Source organism: Poeciliopsis prolifica, unplaced genomic scaffold (assembly GCF_027474105.1).
Source record: "Poeciliopsis prolifica strain line A6 unplaced genomic scaffold, Auburn_PproV2 SCAFFOLD028, whole genome shotgun sequence".
In the NCBI taxonomy this organism is placed as follows: Eukaryota; Metazoa; Chordata; class Actinopteri; order Cyprinodontiformes; family Poeciliidae; genus Poeciliopsis; species Poeciliopsis prolifica.
In genome coordinates, this window is record NW_026562403.1 from 5741718 (window position 1) to 5762419 (window position 20702).

The 20702-nt window shown below is 41.4% G+C and overlaps 2 protein-coding genes across 7 annotated transcripts in view; one reads left to right on the forward strand and one right to left on the reverse strand.

Moving 5' to 3' along the window:
* The first annotated feature begins 593 nt into the window (after positions 1 to 593).
* On the forward strand, positions 594 to 5239 carry selenom (selenoprotein M). Of its 2 annotated transcripts, XM_055049327.1 has the most exons (5): positions 598 to 891; positions 1571 to 1606; positions 1849 to 1883; positions 1963 to 2041; positions 4628 to 5239. In XM_055049327.1, exons 1-5 carry the CDS (start codon positions 796 to 798, stop codon positions 4856 to 4858), a joined length of 477 nt encoding a protein of 158 aa, XP_054905302.1. In that variant the 5' UTR covers positions 598 to 795; the 3' UTR covers positions 4859 to 5239. The 2 variants fall into 2 exon arrangements, with proteins under 2 accessions (XP_054905303.1, XP_054905302.1); XM_055049328.1 differs by lacking the exon at positions 1571 to 1606 and having other exon boundaries at positions 594 to 891.
* A 348-nt stretch (positions 5240 to 5587) lies between these two features.
* The window catches only part of smtnb (smoothelin b), a 49263-nt gene continuing 34148 nt past the window's right edge, over positions 5588 to 20702 (reverse strand). Inside the window, exons 11-21 of one of the 5 annotated variants that reach the window (XM_055049331.1) lie at positions 13563 to 13748; positions 13335 to 13410; positions 13135 to 13167; positions 11691 to 11870; positions 11507 to 11569; positions 11362 to 11434; positions 11112 to 11288; positions 10901 to 11027; positions 10638 to 10789; positions 8681 to 8858; positions 6773 to 6887 (exon numbers count right to left, since the gene is read on the reverse strand). In XM_055049331.1, coding sequence (XP_054905306.1) covers positions 8711 to 8858; positions 10638 to 10789; positions 10901 to 11027; positions 11112 to 11288; positions 11362 to 11434; positions 11507 to 11569; positions 11691 to 11870; positions 13135 to 13167; positions 13335 to 13410; positions 13563 to 13748 — 1215 coding nt within the window. In that variant the 3' untranslated portion in view covers positions 6773 to 6887; positions 8681 to 8710. Of the gene's footprint in view, positions 6888 to 8680; positions 8859 to 10637; positions 10790 to 10900; positions 11028 to 11111; positions 11289 to 11361; positions 11435 to 11506; positions 11570 to 11690; positions 11871 to 13134; positions 13168 to 13334; positions 13411 to 13562; positions 13749 to 20702 lie in introns of those variants that run through there. The other 4 variants (XM_055049329.1, XM_055049330.1, XM_055049332.1 and 1 more) reach the window with 4 other exon arrangements.

Genomic DNA, 20702 nt, shown 5'->3' on the forward strand with positions numbered 1-20702 from the left:
GCGCCGAGCATCTAATATGGATCTTCTTCATGTCATCCGTCTTTAGATATTTTTGCATTGAACCTAATATGTAGGTTCATTGTAATAGGTTAATTTACCAATCGCAGAACATCCGCTTCCGGTCACAGTAAATGTATCTTTTGTCACAGTCTGACATCAAATTAGTCTAAACTCCATAAATATGACCTCGATTACATCTTTTAACAGTGAGACGATGGGTTGGATTCAACAAGCGTTCACTTCCTCCTACTACATGGAAAGTAGTGGCAAGTTAATTATTCGACACGAATAGCATCTTATTGGATGCTGCTCCAGACAGATGGAGGGCGCAGCAATAAGCCCCGCCCACTCCTTTGACCGTGTAAATGTACAGTTCAGTTGTTGATCAAGTCACTGTTTGCAAGTAGTTCAAGTGAAAAGGAAAAAAAAAGCAAAATAATAAAACGTGTGGATTTTGTTTGCTTGTGTATATTAACGAGCAAACAATTAAAGATTTGTAATGATATAATATTTCTTTTCTTGTTTCTTCTTTTTTATTTTTATTTTCAGATTATTGATATATTCTGATATATTCTGGTTCAGAAGCCTCGTGCAGCCAATGGGTGTCCTCCCCCTCCACGCCTCCCTCTCCCGTCCTGGGAGAAACATTTGACGTGGCAAAGAAGTCCGGTAGTGACACGGCTGCCCGTCATCGCCTCTCCTCCTCTTCCTCCTCCTGGTGCTCCGTGGCTCTCAAACCTCCGCAGGTAGCCACCGGTCAGACAGAGGGACCCGCCGCTGGAGAAGAAGAGCAATATGTGGCTGATCGCGCTGGCCTCCTTCCTCCACTGTGCCTCGGCCTACGACGTGGATCTGCAGAAGCTGGGCGGGTTGGCCAAAGCCAGGGTGGAGGTACAGTACAGTGCGCCTGTACAGCAGGCAGAAAGCTGCTGGCGAATAGAAACACAGAGCGGGTGTCGTGCATCGGTTCCTTTGGGTCTTTCAAATGCGTCAGAATGTTAAGATGAGTACTTGCAGGGGAAATCGGATGATTGTTTGTGCATGTTGCGGGAAAAGCGGGGACAAAAGCGGAGTTTCGTACTGAATCGCTGCGAATGAATGTGGAAAACGTGAAGCGGTTTGACTTTCCAGTCGCTGCTGGAGTGTGAGAGGTTCTCGGGCTACACGATGAACAAAAGCTGATGAAAGTGAAGCATTTTCACCCCGGGATGACACTTTGTCACCAACCTGCCGGCTCCAGAGACAAAAGACATGATCTGATGCTATTGTTGTCTTGGTCACATTTCGCCTCGTACCTTTGGCTCAGATATCCAACAAAAGTAGCACAGACGAACCTCCCAGAATCTCAGTGCTGCACAAAAGGTAAATCTGCACTGATTCCAAACCCTGCTGGCAGAGAGGGTCTATCAAGCTGTTTTTTTCTTCTTCCAGATTTTTTTTTTGGGGGGGGGAAAGAAAGAAAAATATGCAGTGACACATATTTGAGCTACAAGTTTTCATTGTTGAGGAACAGCATGCCTCACTTGCTGTTTGTGAGTTTTTCCTCCAGTCTAATTTTGCCTCTTTGCAGACGTGTGGCGGATGACAACTGAATAGACTCAGAGAGGTAAGTCGTATTGTTGAGATACTACACAGCTGGAGGCAGTAGAAAGTAGATCCCGACATAAGAATCTTCTGTGAGAAATGGATCACATTTTACCACCCGAGTTTCAGATAACAAATCTGTTTTAGAACACACACACACACACACACACACACACACACACACACACACACACACACACACACACACACACACACACACACACACACACACACACACACATTAATTCTCTCCTCTGTCTGCAGGTCAAAGCCTTTGTGATGGAGGATATTCCTCTTTAGTATCCTTCCACTCAACTGGAGCTCTGAAAGCATTCTCATTGTTTTAAGTCTAAAAAGCCTTGACTGATCCCACCACAGCCACAACCTGGTGATGAAGCACATTCCTGGGGCTGATCCTGAGCTTGTCCTCCTGAACCACTACTTTGAAGAACTAGATGTAAGTGTCATACTTTTTTTTTCTTTTTTCAAAAATCGGTTTGTCTTTTATATTTCAAAAGAGACGCACAAGTAAATCACAAATGCACAAAACACCAAAGCCAACCAAAAGAAGACACATGAATAACTTAAACATACACACCATCCCCACTGTGAAGCACAGTGGTGGCAGCATTATGCTGCTTGACAGGTCAGGGAAGGCTTGTAAAGGTAGAAGGTAAAATGAATTAAAGGAAAATCCCAGAGGACCATTTGTTTTCATCTGCAAGAGAACTCCAGCTTTAGAGAACATTTGTTTCCAGAAAGATGGCGACTCCCAAGCATCCAGGCGAATCCACGCAGAAATGGTTTGAAGACGAGAAGGCGGATGTTCTGGATTGGCCTAGTCAAAGACCAGATCTCAATCCCATATAACGCGTGATTGTTCATAGCTGAGCCATCAGTTGGAGCTGGAACAGTGTCCAGATGTGCAGCCTGACATATATCCACCCAGAATCTGTGCTTTGATTTCAGCCAAAGGTGTGTCTATGAAATAAGGAGGTGAATCATTTATGTTGCATATTTTTATTTAACTATTACTTTATTGAAACCAGTTTTCACTTTCAATTAAAAAAAATCCTTCTTTGTTTTTTTTTTTTATCAAAGCCATATTTTGTTCATCAGAATAAATTTGTAAAAGGGTAAGACATTAAAGGGGCTGGATGCTTTTTTATAGTCACTGTAAATCTCAATCATATCAGACTGTCTAAACTCTTCTTCGTCTCAGTAAGTGCCTAAAATGTTGTCGCTATCTCAGCGTTGTCATTATTCTCTTTGTTGTGTTTTCAAAAAGCTGTTGATCCCTAATGGATGGGAACAGATCCAGCTGCTAATTTCCCAGGAGCCGACCAAACCGCTGGACTTAGACAAACAAACTCACCAGCGACTCCACAGGGAGCCTAGAAATATCTGTGTCCACAAGCGGCTCCGGCAGCCGTTAGTGTTCAAAATATTGCACTCAAGTAAAACCCTCACATGCAAGAAAGTCCCCAGAGAGGCAGATGTTTTGGAGGAGAGCAGCAAAGAGAATGGAAATTTCATGTAGTTATTATTTGGCATGCATCATCCAGCGGGGTGCCATTTATCTATGAGAGCACTTAAGCCAGAGAAAATATTAACACGGGGATTATCAGGCATTGTCACAATAAAGGCAAGGACAGAGATCTGGATTAAACCAAAAACAGTCTCATCTGAAAAGATTGGGTTGAGTTGGGTTGAAACATCTTATTTTCCATCATCACCTGCATTCTGAAGATCTGAAACGTGACAAAATGAGATTTTAAAAGGTTTTTTCTTTACAGAACTTAGTGTAGAACTGTTTTTTGTGTGCAGTATTATTATAAGCTGAATGTTTGCTTAGCATCAGCTATAAATCATAATTGTATAAATCAAATAGAAAAAAAAAGACATTGTTATTTTCTGTTTTTTCGTGATGCACCTGAGCATCTCAGTGTAGCTCCTGTTTGAGAGAAGATCAGACACGAGTTTGATATGTTGGAAAGCGATATGACCTTATTGAAATCTACTCTCTTCCTCACAGTAGTGAAAGTTTAGGGTCTGAATGAGGATTCAAGATGCGCTCAGCTCCAGCGGAATGTTGCAGCCAATATTCTCATTAAGCAGAAATTGGAGCAAATGAAGCATTAATTTGGAGTCAGGATAATGGTTCTATTTTGGTCTGAGCCAGCTCCTCCGGGTAAAACGTGGCTCTTCAGATCGCGCTACAGTTCCCACTTGCGTGTTGAACACTTCCTCAGGATGTTTACAGGAGCTTCCTCACTGTGTCACATTTGGTTAAAACTGAACTGAATGGTTCAAATGCCGGCTGCAGATTTCAAGAGATTAGACAACGTGATGAAAAATTAGTTGCTGCGTTAGAAGTAAGCGACTGAGGCTGAATAATGCAATATTTAATAAAATATCAAAATGTACTGGCATTTTATCTTGCGTCTTGATAATTCAGGTAAATGAGAATTCCTGTTTTTTTTTCTGAGACTCCGTAATCCGGGCCTACATGCGTTTCTTAGAGAAAAACAATTACTTTTCGAACACCTCCCATGAAGGTTAAATGTGCACAGCGTCTTTGTAATTGCACAAAAATGTTCCCTCATGTCAGCCGTGCCACCTGCCTGCTGTGATCCTGTGATTTGTGGAGGATTTGCAGATTGTGGTCTGCTTTCAGGATGAACTTATTTGGCCAGCCACATTTGCATGGTGGCAGTTCACTAATCAGACTCACAAGCTGCAAAACAAAAAAGAAAAAATAAATATAAAATCAGAAGATGTTTTGATCTTCACTCACACATCAACGGTTAGGAAACAGGACAGACCTGTATTAGGAAGCTGAGTAGTGGTATTCTTTTCTTCAGTTTTTGTCGATATCAGTACTGGCAACATTTCTGTTAAATATAATTGCATCTCAATGTGTCAGACACACTGGCTGTCATGCGGTGTCCTAATCTGGTTTCAGAAGACGACATGTTGGTGCTCGACAGAGTATTACGTCTGGACGTCAAATGATAATGTAACCAATGTGTTCTCGTCACAGCGGATAGCTCTGTCTCACATGACCCGCTCCGAGATCAACGAGCTGCTGGAGAAACTGGGTTTCTACAAGAAAGCTCAACCAGAAGACGAGGTGCCGGAGGAGTTACGCTTCGCTCCCGCCAAAGACAGCCCGTTCAAAGACGACCGCCCGCTCAAATCGTCCATGTCCACTGTAGACACAGAGAACGCTTCCTCAGAGTCCAGCCCAGAGGTCAAGCACGCCGACCTATAACTGTCAGGAATTGACAAAAGTAGAAACGGTCCCTCTGGACCGCTGCACAACCGGCAGATTATCATAGTTCGCTCATGGGGAAAGAACAAGGGAAACAACCACACAGGCTCCTTCTAGTTCAGACAATTTTTTTTTTAAGTTTTAGAGCAAACTATAAATGTAGTTTTGTACTGGAAGTGTTTCATGTTCAATCATCTCTTTTCCCATCTCATTTGAGTTATTTCGTGCTTCCTCCTCCCTGCTGTGAACCTGAATGAAGCCTCAGGTGAAAAGTCGTCTGACCGGCCTGAGGCTGATGCTGCTTGTTCTTGGTGGGCAAGGTGGACGCACGTAAAGACTCAAGTTGTGAATGAAATAAAAATAAATAAAAACTGCCTTCGATGCCTTGTGTCAAACTTCAATCCTTCTGAGTTTAAGTCAGTCCACATTTATGATAGTACCTTCACATCACAAGCTTCGATGCATTTCGTTTGGATTTTACGTATCAGCCTGTCAAGAAACAGCACAAACCTGAAATGGTTTAAATTACTTTTAATATGGAATCTGGGAGAAAAAAAAATCTATGGAAAAGAACTGATGATGGAAGTTTGGGAATACAAGAAAGAATTAGGATTAAAAATACTTTTCCATATTTCTCCAGGTACATATAGAGCCGAGATATCAGCCGGGACTTTCAGTGAAGTTGGCTGAAACTGAAAAAGATAAAGCAATAACCACCTTCATACAGACTACATTTCTCAAATTGGTTTAATTGGTAATTTACATTTTACTGCAGTGCACAGAAAACATGAAATTATACAATGTGTTTAAGTATTCACTTATATACACAAACCCACTCAATGCTCATTGTTTGTGGAATAGTTTTTTTTTTTTTCCACCAAGAAACACGCTTGAAAACAAGTTAACATAATTTTCTCTTAAAAGAACCTTAGAATAAAAATCCTCATTATAAATCTTCTCTTACCTTTATGTGACGTTTTCAGCATTAGTGTCCATACTGGGCAGAGAAGCAAGCCCAGGTTATTACAGAAAAAAAGAAATAAGAACTTCAGCTTATTAAAATACTTAAGATAATTGCCTAATGGCTTCAAGCACAAACTAAAACACCGGCATTAAAACCAATTTGAGCATAAATAAACTAATCGACAGACTTGAGCAGGACGTCGTCATCGACAGTGTGATCATTTTTCTTTAAATACGCCGTCAGTGAGCCGTCAGAAATGATTTCAATCAGCTGCGAGACATCAGGCTCCAACTTCCCCATTTTAAGAACGACAACTTTACCAGCAGCTCTGTGCAGGAAGGTTTTCTTTTTTTTTAACACAAGATCCTCTGACAATAATGAATTCATTTAAATAAGCAAAAATGAACACTTCTGTACTTGTTAATTAAAACTCATTATGCTTATCAGCTAAAACAAATAATTTAAAATAATTAAAGCAACCAGAGTTTGGTTAAAAATGGAAAAAAAAAAAAAAGTACCAGGACAGAAAGAAAACGATATTGCTATCTCAGTGGATTTACCAGCAGAATGGCAGAAAAAAAATGACAGCAGAAAAAAAAATTGGTATAGTTGTATTAAAAGAGGAGATGTCATATGAACAATTCTTTTTTGTGGGGGTGTGAGTGTTAACGCCAGTGAAATGACAGCTGAAATCTGCAACGAGCTCAGAAAATAATAAAATTAAAAACCTTGAAAGATTTTCAACATGCAGACATCCTCTCTCTGTTAAAGAGGTAGACTTTGTGTCAGCAAAGGTTGATTAAAGAAGGAACAATGAAGCATTGCCAACACCCGCTAGAAGCAAAATGACACAAACACACAGAAAATCCCTGACGTGTTCATCAGGGATGTGAAGGACCGCTGGCCACAGGTCAGAGGTCGCAGGGGCGGCCCATGGACATCTCGTATCTGCGAAGGTGGTTCACCAGAGACTGCACGTAGGTGAAGACGCATTTGGAGTCCGGTTTGTTACCCATGATCATCATGTCCTCCACTTCTAGCAAAGGCATGCAGTTGGCGTAGGTCCTGAAAGAGACAGACGGGTCAGGACAAGGCTGGACGCGAGACAACGAAGTCAACTGGGGAGGACGGGCGACCCGTTTCCTAAACTACATGATCTACAGAATCTTACTGATTTAATCAAGGAAGCATATATACATGTATGTGAAGCATTTACCTTTTATGTCAATCATTCTCATAATCCCTCCAGTTTGCAAATAATATAAAGCAAAAAAGTTGGCTAAAGAATCTGGTGTATAAAAATCTAGTACAGATTTTCTAAATATAAGGTGATGTATTCTAAAAAAGACTGAAATAAGTTGATACAGATGCTATTGTCCTGAAACAAAAGCAAAGTTCAGGGGCTCAGATGCTCTAACCAAACCGGGTCATTGTTTCGTACTAAAATGTCCAGAATGTTGTAAAAACAGCTGGAAGCATCTAGAAATTCAACCCCAGAAATTTTGTTTTAAATGGAAAAATGTATTAAAACAATGTTTATTATTAAGTATTTCTTATAACCACCTAAACTGTTTGTTATTATGTGCGACACTTTAAAAGTTCTCAATAAGTAATATTTAGTATGGCCTTGAATGAGTGTTTGCAGAAAGTGACCACAAGGTGGCGTTTGATTCCGCAAGCCTTTAGACATGTCAGAGCAGAAAGTAAAGAGCATCGGAAACATAAACAATAAATCTCTCTCTAGAGAGAAGAACTGTCAACGTGAGGAATGTTTTCCTATTTAAGGATCTTGCTGTGTGATTCAAGTTAAAGTATCTTTAAAAGGCTTTATAAGCGAACAGGATAAACACTTAAAATCTTAAACTCGATCAGATGAGGAGCAGGACAACAAAGCGGTTCTCTCTGCTTTGTTTCTCAACTTAGACAGCAAAACAGCAACTCCTTTTAAAGCACTGCAGTCGGCCCTGGCTTTCTGCCGGCCAAAGACACGGAGCGCAGAGATGCACACATTCACATATACCATGTTTGGTGCTTCAGACCGCAGAAGCTTTATACTAGCGCGGCAGACCAAATGTAAAAAGCAGACATTAATGTTTATCTATTCGTCGCGTTTGCCCTACACTGCTGATTTTTTGCATCCCTAGAAGTTTTCCACATTACGTTACAACCACAAACTACAATTCACTGTGTTGGGATTTACCGGTATACACAGAGAAAATGTAGAATCGTTGTTAAATGGAGGAAAACTGATTAATTGTAATTTGATTTCACTGAAATTACAGCTGCAAGTCTTTTGATGTTGGCAGTATGATTAGTGACCACTCACTCCTGTCGACTGAATAAGTTCAAAACAAAAATCGAGCTGCAAAATAATTGTTTTTCTAAAGATCATTTTTAAATATAAAAGAAGAATGTGATTCTGTTTTTATATCGTCTATAATTGTCCCTGCTGAATACAGTTAATCTCACAGAATGATGCCAACACCACAATGTCTCCCGTGTTTCTATCAAAATATCACCTATAAAAACAGATATTTCTGTAATGTGTTGATTTAAATTCCATGTGGTTGAAATCTTCACAGGTGACCTCTTGCGGTCTTTGATAACTGCATCCATTTTGTTAAAGCTGGATTCCATTTAGGGGTATCAGAATAAAAAGGACTGAAAACAAATACAAACACCAATGGAGAGTTTTGTAAAGATCTCAGTCACACGTTCTTGTGTTGGATATCACATGTTTAAGTTTGTCGTTGATATGTGGCAAAAGTGAAAAAAATTCAAGGGATATGAATAATTTGCAAACCATTAAAAGTCAGAACCGACGCCAGGCCCCCTTAGAAGCTCGTCCCCCGTCTCACCATAGGTTTAGTTTTAGTTGAGAAGCAACTCTAGGAGGAATTTTTGGTTTTAACCAGGCCCTTCGTCACCAGGCCCCTGTAGAACTCCTGCAGGTACGTGTACACACACTTCCAATCCGGCTCGCGCATCTTCACCATGTCGTCCACATCCAACAGCTGGGGGCAGTCCACTAGCTTCCTGCGCCCGCGCCCGAAGGTGAGGGTTGTCAGAGGAGAGGACGAACACAGGGGAAGCGGAGGACAGAGGACAGGAAATGCAGAGGATGAAGGACAGATGCAGAGAGAAAACAGAGGAAGGGAGGAAAAAAACAAACAAAACAAAAACAGAGCAGTGAGCAGCCAAAAAATAAAAGATTCAGTGAAAGAATGAAGGGACAAAAAAAGAACAAAAATAAACATTACACTCAGTGTTGATAAATACATCCATGAGTCAACATGCTTCATGAACTTTGCAACGTCCGACATGTGGCGTACACACACAGGACAAAACACAGTGTCAAATGAGCATCAGCTGATGCCCATTCAGCCTTTAAGTGTGTTGTTTTTTTCTGTGGTTAACTTTTAATGAGGCATGGGCTGAGAACGGCCAACGAGGCACACAGAGTGACGTTTTCAAAGCTTAAAAACGTTTTCATGACATCGTTCTAAACAGTTCAGGGGGTTTTAATGGTAATAGAGACAATGTTGGAGTGACCAGCTGCTCCTTGGCAGCAGTAGAAATCATTCTCACTATTTATTTTTTTTTATATAAACGTATAATTTCATACAATAACTACAAAAACAATTATAGATATACTTTATTTCTAATCAAAGAACTTTAAAAAAGCTTTAATTTAATTAAAAATGAATGTATTAAATGTTTAAATAAGTTATCAGTAAATGAACAATACAATGATTTAATCATGCTATAGATTATGTTTATCGGTTGTTGTATAAATAGTGGAATAGCATGACAATGTATTTTTTTTCGATGTTATCACTCTGAGAATCTCAAAGGCCCATGCCTACTTTACACTTTTATATTAGAATAAAACACAGGAAAAAAACAACGATTGAACAAAATAGTAGAATAAAAACATTCAGCTATGGAGTGACAATAAACACACTTGTGCACGGATGTACATTCGGGGAGTGTGTTGCGTGGATCTTCTGTGACTGGAGATACGAGTGAGGATGCAACACAAAGTGTAAAAGATGAGCCACTGAGGCTGATAACGGTACGGGCGTCATTCTACCTGCGACTTGTGAGAGCACACACACACGCACGCACAGAACAGGTGGGTGGGTCAAAAAAAAGTTATAATGAGATGCAAACAGACGAGGGGAGAAAAAGATGAGAGAAATATGAAGAACAAGGCTCAGATGGGGGGTGGAGGATTTTTTTCAAACCATAGTCAGAGCCGTTGTTCCCTTGAAGGGATGTTTGGAGGCAGAGTTAACGCGGAAACAAGAGGTTTACTCAGCCTCGATAGATGCTTTATATACCTGGGAGAGATGGTTAACATATTTAGACTGTAGTCGATGGTGGCGTGTGGCTTGAAGAGTTAAGTTCACAGAAAGAGTGGGATGGAAGAATCTGCTCAATGAAAGGAAAGGAGGGAGCCCTGCTGTTTACGCTGGACTGAGTTCCTGAGCAATAACTCCTTCAGCTGAACCCTTATGTTACTTTTACACTGTTATAAATAAATTATTACGCAACACTTCATGACTCAATTCTAAAGAAATTCAAGAAAAGGTGAGAAAAAGTTATTGACATCTATCAGTCTCTGCAAGGTTGCCAAGACAGGTAGTTTGAAAAGCTTTGTTTAGAATCTAAATTAGTTTGATGATGAGAAACATTAAAGTGTGGCAAAAAAAATAAGAGTAAAGAGGCAAATAATTTTTTACTGCGCTGTATAATAACACTCTAGATCTAAATGGATTTGGCTAGAAATACAACAATGTTCCGATTACTCACTCTGCGGCGCTGAAGGCCACCTCGAAGTTTTGCCTCCGGTTGCTGGGGCTCAAGGAGTCGTAGTCAAAGGCGTCAGGGAAGAAATTGTGCACCAGGGCACAAAACGCCATTCCATTACTCCAGCTGGAGGAAAAGTTCTGGATGTCCACGTGCTGAGGGAGAAAACAAACTGATGATCAGTGAGAGACAAGACAACTTTCATGAAGAAGAAGGAAAAAAACGTCATTTCAGGCCCGGTTTAGCTTGCTGCTCTGTCGGCTCACCTCATAGGAGCGCGTCTTGGCGCGACACCAGTCGAGCAGCATCTGCTTGATGGAGTTTGCGTTTGGAACACCAAAGCTGGTGGAGCGCTGCACCTTGTTTATCTTGGCTACTGCCTGGTTTCCAGGGCTGAAAGAAAAGCCAGAGTTGCTTTAGTAAAAACACACGCTCTGACCTCGATCTTTCTCGGTCCCCCTCTCGGTTTCTGCTCACCCTCCGCCCTCCTTCTCCAGCTTCTCTATCATGGCTTTCCGAGCCTGCATGGCGGACGTCTTGGGCATCGTCTGGGCCCTCATCAGCTCCTTGCGCCTCTCCGCCTGCCGTCGATCGATTGCAGACAAACCGCCGCTGCTGCCTCGAGGCGACGTGTCGTCCTCGCGATCAAAAACACTGAAGCAGAGATTTGGAAATGTTAGAAAGTGGAAAGGTTAATTTATTTTTGAACCAATGCCTCCAGACCCACCTGCCAACTTTTTTGCCTGTGTTTGAGGACGAGGATGAGGTGAAGCTGTATGATTTTGACTGGATTGTTCCCCCTGGAACACAAACAAATTTAATGTAAAAAGGAAAAAAAAGGTACATAATACTGTGTAAAACTAGCATCTTACTGTCTGTTTTCTGCACAAAACTGGTCTCTACAACTGTGCTGCGTGTTGATTTGCTCCCATCATCTAAAAGAAAATCATTTAAATGCTTGGTGTGTTTTTTCAATACATTTTAGCTTTTTATGCTCTACAACCTTTGAACAAAAAGAGGCTTGATGGAAGTTTCAAGAAAAATCAAGAAAATCACCAGATTGAGCGAAACGGTTTGTCTTGGTCACTTGGCTGAGGGTTGAACCATCAGCTGATTTCTCCATCTTTCTCATCACCACCTCCCCAGTTCCAGGTCCTGCGCGACCTTTCTGTGTCCTCTCCTCTCTCTGCAGTCGCAGCTCCTGCAGACGAGTGTCGCGCTCCTTCTCTCTTTGGTCTGGTGAGTGAGAAGGCGAGGGACAAATGATGTCAGTGGAAAAAAAAAAAAGAAAAAAAAAAGAGAGAGAGGTAGGTGACAGAGGACAAGAAATCCTAAATAAGCTGACAGCACCTCATCTGACCGCTGAGGAGATGGATGAAAACAAGGCTTCCTGATCTGAGAGCTAGATTTTTCACAAGTCTTTCCACAGCGCTTTAAAATGTCTCCGACACACAAACACCCACGGATGGGAGGTTTAGCAGCTGTCAAACTGCATGACCTGCACAAACATCCCAGAACAAAGAGAGAAAAAGCACGGCACAGGACTGCTCCAAATTTAGCAGCCTCCACGGCACTGATACCTTCCCTGCGACTGTCAGCTTTTACCTAAATTGGTGTCCATGCGAACCGTTAAGTGTTGGTCAGATTTCAGTCAAGCTTCTTCCAGTTTTTTCACATTTAGTCACTTTACAAACAGGTTTCTTATACAGCTTAATGTGATTCATCAATTCAAAGTATCTCCCAAGTGACACCAGGAGTTCACTTTTCTTCACAGTTACCAGCAAAGTGCGGCATGCTTATGTTTGCAGCAACGCAATTATTGCTGCACCGCTGCAAGTCTTTTGGGATACAATTCCATTAGTCTTCAACGTCGAGAAATGGAAACTTTCGCCCAATTCTTCCTCACAGAATTGCTCCGTTTGGCAGACTGTCTGCTAACACAGATTTTTAAGTCTTGACAAAGATTTTCAATTTAATTGTTATTTGGCCTCTAACAATAGGAGGGTCTTGGTCTTCATGTGATGATGCCGTTTTTTTCTCTAACAAATACCTTCACAGAACAGCTGGATTCTCTTTAGTAACCATGCTGCTTCTGAAATCAGCTGGATTTTACTTGAGGGCATGAGAGTAAAAGGGATGGAACATAAAAACAATAATTGAACCAGGGATCATTTTCTTTCCACTTCACAATCATGCATTCCTTTGTGTTGGTCAAACACATAAAATCCCAATAAAGCTCTGAAGCTCCATGTCACTGAGTGAAAATGTCATTCACAGACCAAAGAACTCAGCAGCAAAACCACAAGCATGATGCAACTAAAAAAAAAACAAAAAAAAAGCTGAAAAGTATAGTGCTCACTGAAAACACAAGTGGAGAGATTCACTTCCATGCATTTTATCAACCACTACATCCGGGTTAAAAACTGTAGCGGCTGATAACAAAAACACAAACCCAGGCAGAACTCATCTATTAATGTACACTGCAGACCACCTGCCATACCCATTTCCTCCTGGCTACATCCCAGCATGGCCTCTAGGGGCAGAAAAGTCATTTTTAACATGTTAGGAATTGAAAAATGTTACAAGCACATGAACATTTTATTACAGTAAAGGCAGCCCCTGATTTTGCTTTTTCAGAACAGACCTAAAGAAAATGAACCAGTTGATTTTGCAACTGAGGGCATCTCCACATGCAGCTACCTCTCTTTCTCTTGCGAAGATCTCTCATGGCGGCACGGATCATCTTCCTCTCCTCGAAATCTTTGGACTCGTCGAGCTGAGAGAGACGGAAAACCAAGAACAACAAAGAAGATCATGAAATGAACAAACAATGGGGCAGATTGATTTCTTAAACATGCATCCTTTTCTTGGAAAAAAAAAAAAAACCTTCCAAAAGAGTTTGAATTTTATTTCAAAGTTGTGATGTACCATTTTGTCCAGGAGCTCCTCATCCTCGATGGCGGCGAGCTTTTCAGCCGTCAGTTTTCCGGCGCTCTCCACGGGTTTCGTCTGAGTGCTGGAGCCATTGGGGATGGCGGGGACTTGACACGCAACCATCATGGACGGTCCAGCCAAAAACGTCGGCTCCGAGGCAACGACAGGTTCAGTCTCCATCTGCGTAAAGTAGAGAGAGAGGAAAAATTAAATATTGAGAAATAAATATCCATAAATCAATTCAGGTTGAAGGGTAGGGATCAGTCCAAATTGGGGCAATGAAGGAAATATGAGACTCAATAGTTGAACAAAAATTGGATGAAAAGACATGTTGGTAAAAACACGCATGGTCAAAGTATTTCTCTGCATCATAAAGCGTTACGAGACGACTGGAAATACACCAAGTAATAACGGACCGAGCTTTTAAAATAGGTTTTAAAACACTTCTGGACATTTACTACTGAAATGATAAAGGTCCTCTTCCATGAATCACTTGTTTTACAAAAGACTGGCCTTTCACAATCTCCCCTCCATCTCCATGCCCTTCCAGAGACTCTGACATTAAGCACATGAGTGGGAGGGAAAGCCTGCCAAGTTACTGTTGGCTCGGATCGGAGTGTGACCGAGTGTCTTCATAATAAACAAGAGCCTGCCAGCCTGCAGCTTGTGACCGTATCACTGTTGGACAGGACGGTGTACCAGCACGGATTATTTCTAAGCAAATGGAAAAAACGTTTTGTTATGTACACTAGAGGAGAAACAGAGCTCCATAAGAACAAACATCAGATATTTGTTACATAACCTGATAATGTACCTGTCATTTTCTAAGTTACCATCATTTAAAAAAAAAATACATCTTGAATTTATACATAGCATTAATATCTGAAGCAAAGTGTAGTTCTCTAGCTTTAATGCTTTTTAAAATAGTCCAGGCTCAGATATATCTGAGTCCACAGCTGCTCTCAGGGTCCCAGAGGGACCATGTCTCACCAGGGAGGGACAAAACCCACCGCAGCTACAGAGCTGTGCAAACAAGGGTGGCCCCTTGTTTGTCAGACTTTTCTGGACTCAGAGTTTTGAACCCCTGGGACAGGCTGCTCTGAGAGGCTCTTGACCGATGAAGAATGCCAGACATGGGCTCTGAGGCTTAAGGGAACCATGTTCGAACTTAAGTTTCCTTTCCAATCAGCACAAAATATACATGCATTTATTTTTTTCTACAGCAACCTTTGCTAACCTTTCTCTCTCTGTGAGGCAAAGACACCCAGAGAGCTACCATAGAGTGGTCCTGCCCTTTAGTCTTCCCTCAGTGAGCTGCTGTCAGCATTTCTTTGCACCTTTTTATGTACATTATGACATGGCAACAACTATCAAGACAAAAGATAAAGCAACCATCACAACTGAAATTACGGTAGAGTGTTGATGACCAGAACTGGATGGTTTTTGTCTCAATCTGATCCTTTTCTGATCAGCATTGCCAATCGGTTCACTCTGATAATCACAACCTTCAGTAAGGGTGGTGAATTCATCAACATTTCTCAGTTTCAGTAATGTTTTTAAATTCAAGTGAGAGGAAACACTGAGATTTAGGAAGCTCTGATAGGTTGCATATGTTTTTGTGTTTTTTGGGGCAATAAGATGGAAAGAAAAAGCACAAAATACAGCAGGTAACAGGAAGGCTAAATAAAAAACAGCAAAGTTGTCATTTTAATTTTTTAAACAGATCTAACAATAACCCTAAGGTTAAAATCCCACCTCCAGTAGGTTGTGTTAGTTTCACAATATTAAGAATGCAGCTCCATTTCTTTTTATGTGAAAGAGAAGTCAGAATAGAAAACAAAGACAGCTTCAGATTGGTGTACTTCAATCTAAAATATATTTTTGCTTCCCACCAAAGAGCAAACAGAAACCCGTGTTCACACAGACACACACACACTAAGGAACCATTTGCCCAAACTGACAGCTGAGATGATCCATGTTTTTCCAGTTGAAGTGAGGACATGATGAAGGATTAAGTGACCAGAGGGGGAGTGTAGGTCAACAAGAACACGAACCGAACAAAAGGCAGCGACACTTTGAGACCAACGAGTCGAGGAAAGCTGATCCACGGCGAGATTGTGGATCAGCTGGAACAAAACCATACCCATTGTTCACATGGCTTATTCAAATTAAAAGGTGTCATGACCGGAAGGATTTACAATGAGTGGTACCGTGTTGTTGTCAGGAGACATCGTTGCCATCACAGATGGTGCAGAGAGCGAACGGCGAGTCACAGAAGTTGATGAGGGCTCTGACGAGTCCAGTGGGCTTGAAACAAAATCCTGGGCGACAGTTTGATCTGGCAGCACCAAGATATCAGATGCTTCCTGGAGCAGGCTAGATGGAGAATCTCTGGACATGCATGAAAATTCGACTGTGCTCTCGTTGAGTGTACATGGATGGCCATCGTCGTTGGATGAAGTTTTGGTTTCATGTGGGACAGAGCAGAGTTCCTGCAGGATTCGGTCAGGGAGTCCTGTTACCTGACAGAGGGCCTCCACATGCCTCACCATCCGTTCCTGCTCAGCTCTAAGCTGGAGGTTCTCCTCCTGCAGTCTGGAAATGGCTTCCAGTAAACCAGTCACCTGGACTGCTGCCTCCTCCAACTGGACATCCACTTTCTTCCCAAAAGCCTGCAGGTCACTGTGGATGTCCTTCACAGCACATCCCAGCATCAACTCAAGCTTCTTCTCGCTAAACTCCACCTCCTCTTTGTTGTTCTCCTCCTCGGTTTCCTCCAGGGCAAGCAGATCACCGATTACCTCCTCCAGGCCAGACTCGGCACAAGCAGTTTCTGGAGAGCCCAAAGACTCTGCAGGCTGCAAAGTTGGAAGGAAGTCCAGGTTCACCCCAGGCATAGTGACGGAAAATGCGTTCTCTCACAAATCTCCTCAAAACTGCAGCTTTCTTGGCGAATTACCCGAGAACGAAGAGGTCATCACCTCTCACAGAGCAGCAGAACGCTTCTCTCAAACTACGCCTGTTCTTTATACCCTTAACAAGCAGACCCTCTTCACAGGCAGCCAAATAAAAGCCAATGAGCGCGCAGCAACTCTCGTTTCCCAGGCAGCACCCACCCACTTATTTCTTAGGTGCAACGGCCAGTATATTTATCTTCTGCCCTGTGGTTATTCCACTAAGCCGGTCACTCTTTGATGGCAGGGTGGGGGACAAAAGGGGAAACAATTTGAAACACTCACCCCTCCCACATTAGCCTTCCTTTTATTTTGGGCATGTCCTTCACACTTCGACTGGAAGGCAAACAGTGGTTTAGACGTTGCCCTGGGCCGTGGCTTTATTTTCTAATAAAATATGACTGTTTCAGACCAATCAGTTCTTTTGTACAAGAGCGACTGAAAGCAGAGCCCCACAATTAATACCAGAGCATGAAGGGCTGATCTCTTCCACAGTTTTGGTTTAGACCCCTTAGTAATTAAGAAAGACTCCAGCTGCTGCTCACATGGAAACTTTAAGTGCTGTTAAATTCAGAGTGCTGACAGACTGTGTGTGTGTGTGTGTGTGTGTGTGTGTGTCTCATCTTGTTTGATGTTCAAGCTTTCCTATTAAATGTAGACTGTGGATGTACTGCCACGCTGATCTCCTTATTGGAGGCATCTGTAACGTGCACAGTACGCAGAAAGTGAAACTCTTGATTCCTAATTACAGGCACTTCCCAAACATCAATGCAGAAAAATTATTTCATCAAGTGCTTATTCTTTTTCTGAGTATTCACATCCGTTTTTCTACATTTTAATCAAGTTACGATATGAGTAATAATCTGCATAGTGTTTTGTGTACATCTATAAACTTTCCTGATGATCATTTGCAGATCCTCCTTTTGCTGCAAGTCTTTCAGGATATTTCTACCAGCTGCACATCTAAATTTCAGCTCACTCTTCTTTGTGTGCAAGAACTAAGGCTCAGTCAAACTGGATGGAGAGGATCTGTGACCTTCAGTCTTCAAGTCTTGCAATAGATTCTCAGCTGGATTCAAGTCTGGACTATGCCATTCTAACTCAAAAATGTGCTTTAGTCTGAACAATTTGGATGTAAGGTTTGGATTAAAACTATGCGACTGTTTTGCAACGCGAGTAGCATCAAGAACTGTTCTGCATATCGCCTACATGTCTTCTAGCAAATCTGACTTCTTCTGGATTTCTATGAACACTTATTTTCTTCTTCTGCTACTCTTCCACCCAGGTCAGATTCTTGGAGAGCATAACTAAGTTTCCCATCTGAGCTGAGGATCTCTGAACTCCTCTAGAGTTACTGTGAGCCTTAAAGTTGCTTTCTCTCTTAACCCTGTAACTAAACCATTACTGAAACTCAGAAGGGAAGTCAAAGTCAAAGGGCAGCAGTTGTCTCTGACCTTTGCACGTTAGCAAAACACTTCATTGGAAGTATTTAGCTCCAAGGGAAATGAATAGAGAAATGCTGAGCACCAGTAATGAAAAACAGCTTTTACCCACTGAGGCCATTTCATTTAGTACTGATGGCTGTTTATGTGCAACAAGATAACTCAAAATATCAAAACCAGAAGGAGGAACATACAAACCTTAAAACTGGATTTCTGATTAACATGAAACGGGCTGTAATTTGATAAACTCATTATGTCTAAATATAAAGAAGAAAAACTGGTTGAACTCAATATGCTGTAGAACAACGCAGTGATTGTAGACAAAAAGACCAGCGAGACATTACATTTTCTCTGTGACACATGTGAGTCTGTGGTGTAATTTATAACCTTGTGTCACAGATCACCAGCATGTAAACAATTGGGTCCTTGTCCTCTGGTGGCAAAGTGAGACAATCAGCCACCAGGCTGCTGGTTAGGGGTGTCTGCGTCCCGGATATCGCTGCAGGTCTAAACCGGACTCAGCAAAGCTGGAGCGGACCGTCACCATGGTGAGAATTTATAACATTTCTCTATAAGAGTCTGATTTACACTACGTTCCTCTGAAAAACCAGAGCAATCAACATCAAGTTTTATTGGGATTAAAGTGATTGGAGCAGGTAAATAACAGAGGAGGGGAGCTGTGAGGTTAGACCACCAAGGAGAAGTCCGGACCACCCAAACGGATCAGGGCCTCCAACGGGAACCATGATGGTCAATAAACACCAGCAAACAGGAAGAGCTTGCTCAACTCACATTCCCCCCACAGTCTTCATATCACTTCCCTTTCTAACTGCGGTGGCCATTTTTCCCATCAGACTGCCACCTTTCTAACAGCCATGAACTTTGACAAGGCAAAGTCTGAAACAGCACAGCTATAAAAGCATCTACCTCTGCCTATCCCCGCTCCGCCAACACTGATGTCAACCATCAGTGTTGGCTGCTGTTTTTACAATCCCATTAGCCAAGTGAGCCTAAGTCTTTGTCTGGTAAAACTTGAGCAAATCCAGGCACATGGAGCCGATACATCGGCTTATCCAACCAATGACAGGAGAGAAAGACTTACTGTGGCTTATCGCCGGAGGATTTTATGTTAGGCTGCTTATATGACGACACAACGTTACTTGAAGCAGCTTAATGTTACAATCTTTTTCTAATTTACTTAAAATAAATGCACATTTATGGCAATCCCTGCATGATGAGTCGGTCTGGCTGAAGAACAAAATTGCTTTCTTCCTGCAGATGTTCCCTTTAGGGTGATGAAGCAAGAAATCAGAAGTCAATGTGCTGTACACTTCTCCAAATGTTTATTCCTGTCCTGCCAGGTGTGCTCACTGTTCTCCAATAAACCACTCAGGCCTTCACAGGTCAACTGTATTTACATTAAACAAAGTAAATATTAGTTTTTTTTTTATCTCAGTAAGTTTTTTTTCTGATGATATTTGACAACTGCAACAACCCAGGTAATCACAGAAATCAAAACAAATTCTTAAATTAAGTTAGATGTAGAAGTGGAATAAGTTGAATAAGTATTACATAAAGGAAGCAGCAAAAATACATAATAAACAACTATATCTAAAATTAGTAATCAGGAAGCAATCCAGTCTCTGTCAGAGCCAATTCATGTCAGCTGAAGTAGTTTCTTAAGAAACTATTGCATAAGAATTACATCATGGTGGGTAAAAGCAAAGAGCTCTAAAGACCTTTATAACGCTATTGTTGGAAAACATACTGATGAAACCGAAATAAATTTAGTATTGGGTCAAAATATTAATAATCATGATTATTGACCAAGAGCAGCTCACAAAGTTTCAGAAAAATACTGAACTTCATCACCTTGGCCCATATGTTGTTTTACTGCTCAAGACTTCACTGCTGAAGAAAAATCATAAAAAACTAATTTTGAGTTTGCTGCAGCACTTTTAGACAACAGGATGATGAAGTGCTCAATGGAATGAGGGTGATCTCAAACCCACATCAAACAAAAGGAGGCAAAACATCCCAGTCAAATACCAATTATGAATCCAATTAAATATTTATGAAAAGGACTAAAGATAAGCGTTAATAAATTTTGTGTTTGAATGCATTTGGTTCATTTCTGTTTTCAAGAGATTTGTTAAAGTTATTGTTACAAAAAAGAAAAACATTCACTCGGCTGAAAACCTAACACTTATTGCCTCTTATTCCATCTTATTGCACATAATCTCATCAACAAAGATTTTCTGTGTGGATAAGTTGAGTTGTTTAAGATGTCTGGTAGGATTTTTTTTTTTAAAGCAACAGGATTTACTGTACCAATGAGCGTTAGAGAAGATTTTTGTGAGTATAGAATATTTAACATTTTGTCTATGAATAGTTGGAGTCTGGTTCCCAACCAGTGTTGGCGTCTCATCAAGAACCCAACTCAGGAAAACCGTTTTAACCCGACACCTTCAACCCTCGCTGCAGCCAAGCAGAGGCTTTCCTTTGCAGGCCTGTAAGGCGGAGCCCTAATTAACCAGCTTTTTGATCGCATAACCAGATTACGGCCATGCCTCAAATTCAGTCGTTAAATTAAAAATGTAAACAGGACATAACTCCGCTCAATCCCTCACTCTCAATTCACAAAGAAGCTTCCTTTCAGGGAGTGAGAGGTTTAAAAGAATGATGCAAATGGGAATGTTAAGCATCAGCCTTAACCTCTCAGGTCACAGCGAGATAGG

Excerpts from the sequence above, each read along its gene's own strand:
- selenom (XM_055049328.1), top strand. The coding sequence starts at position 796 with ATGTGGCTGATCGCGCTGGCCTCCTTCCTCCACTGTGCCTCGGCCTAC. Across the intron at positions 892-1,848 it reads TGGCCAAAGCCAGGGTGGAG|GTCAAAGCCTTTGTGATGGA; the intron begins GTACAGTACAGT and ends CTCTGTCTGCAG. Across the intron at positions 2,042-4,627 it reads ACTACTTTGAAGAACTAGAT|CGGATAGCTCTGTCTCACAT; the intron begins GTAAGTGTCATA and ends TTCTCGTCACAG.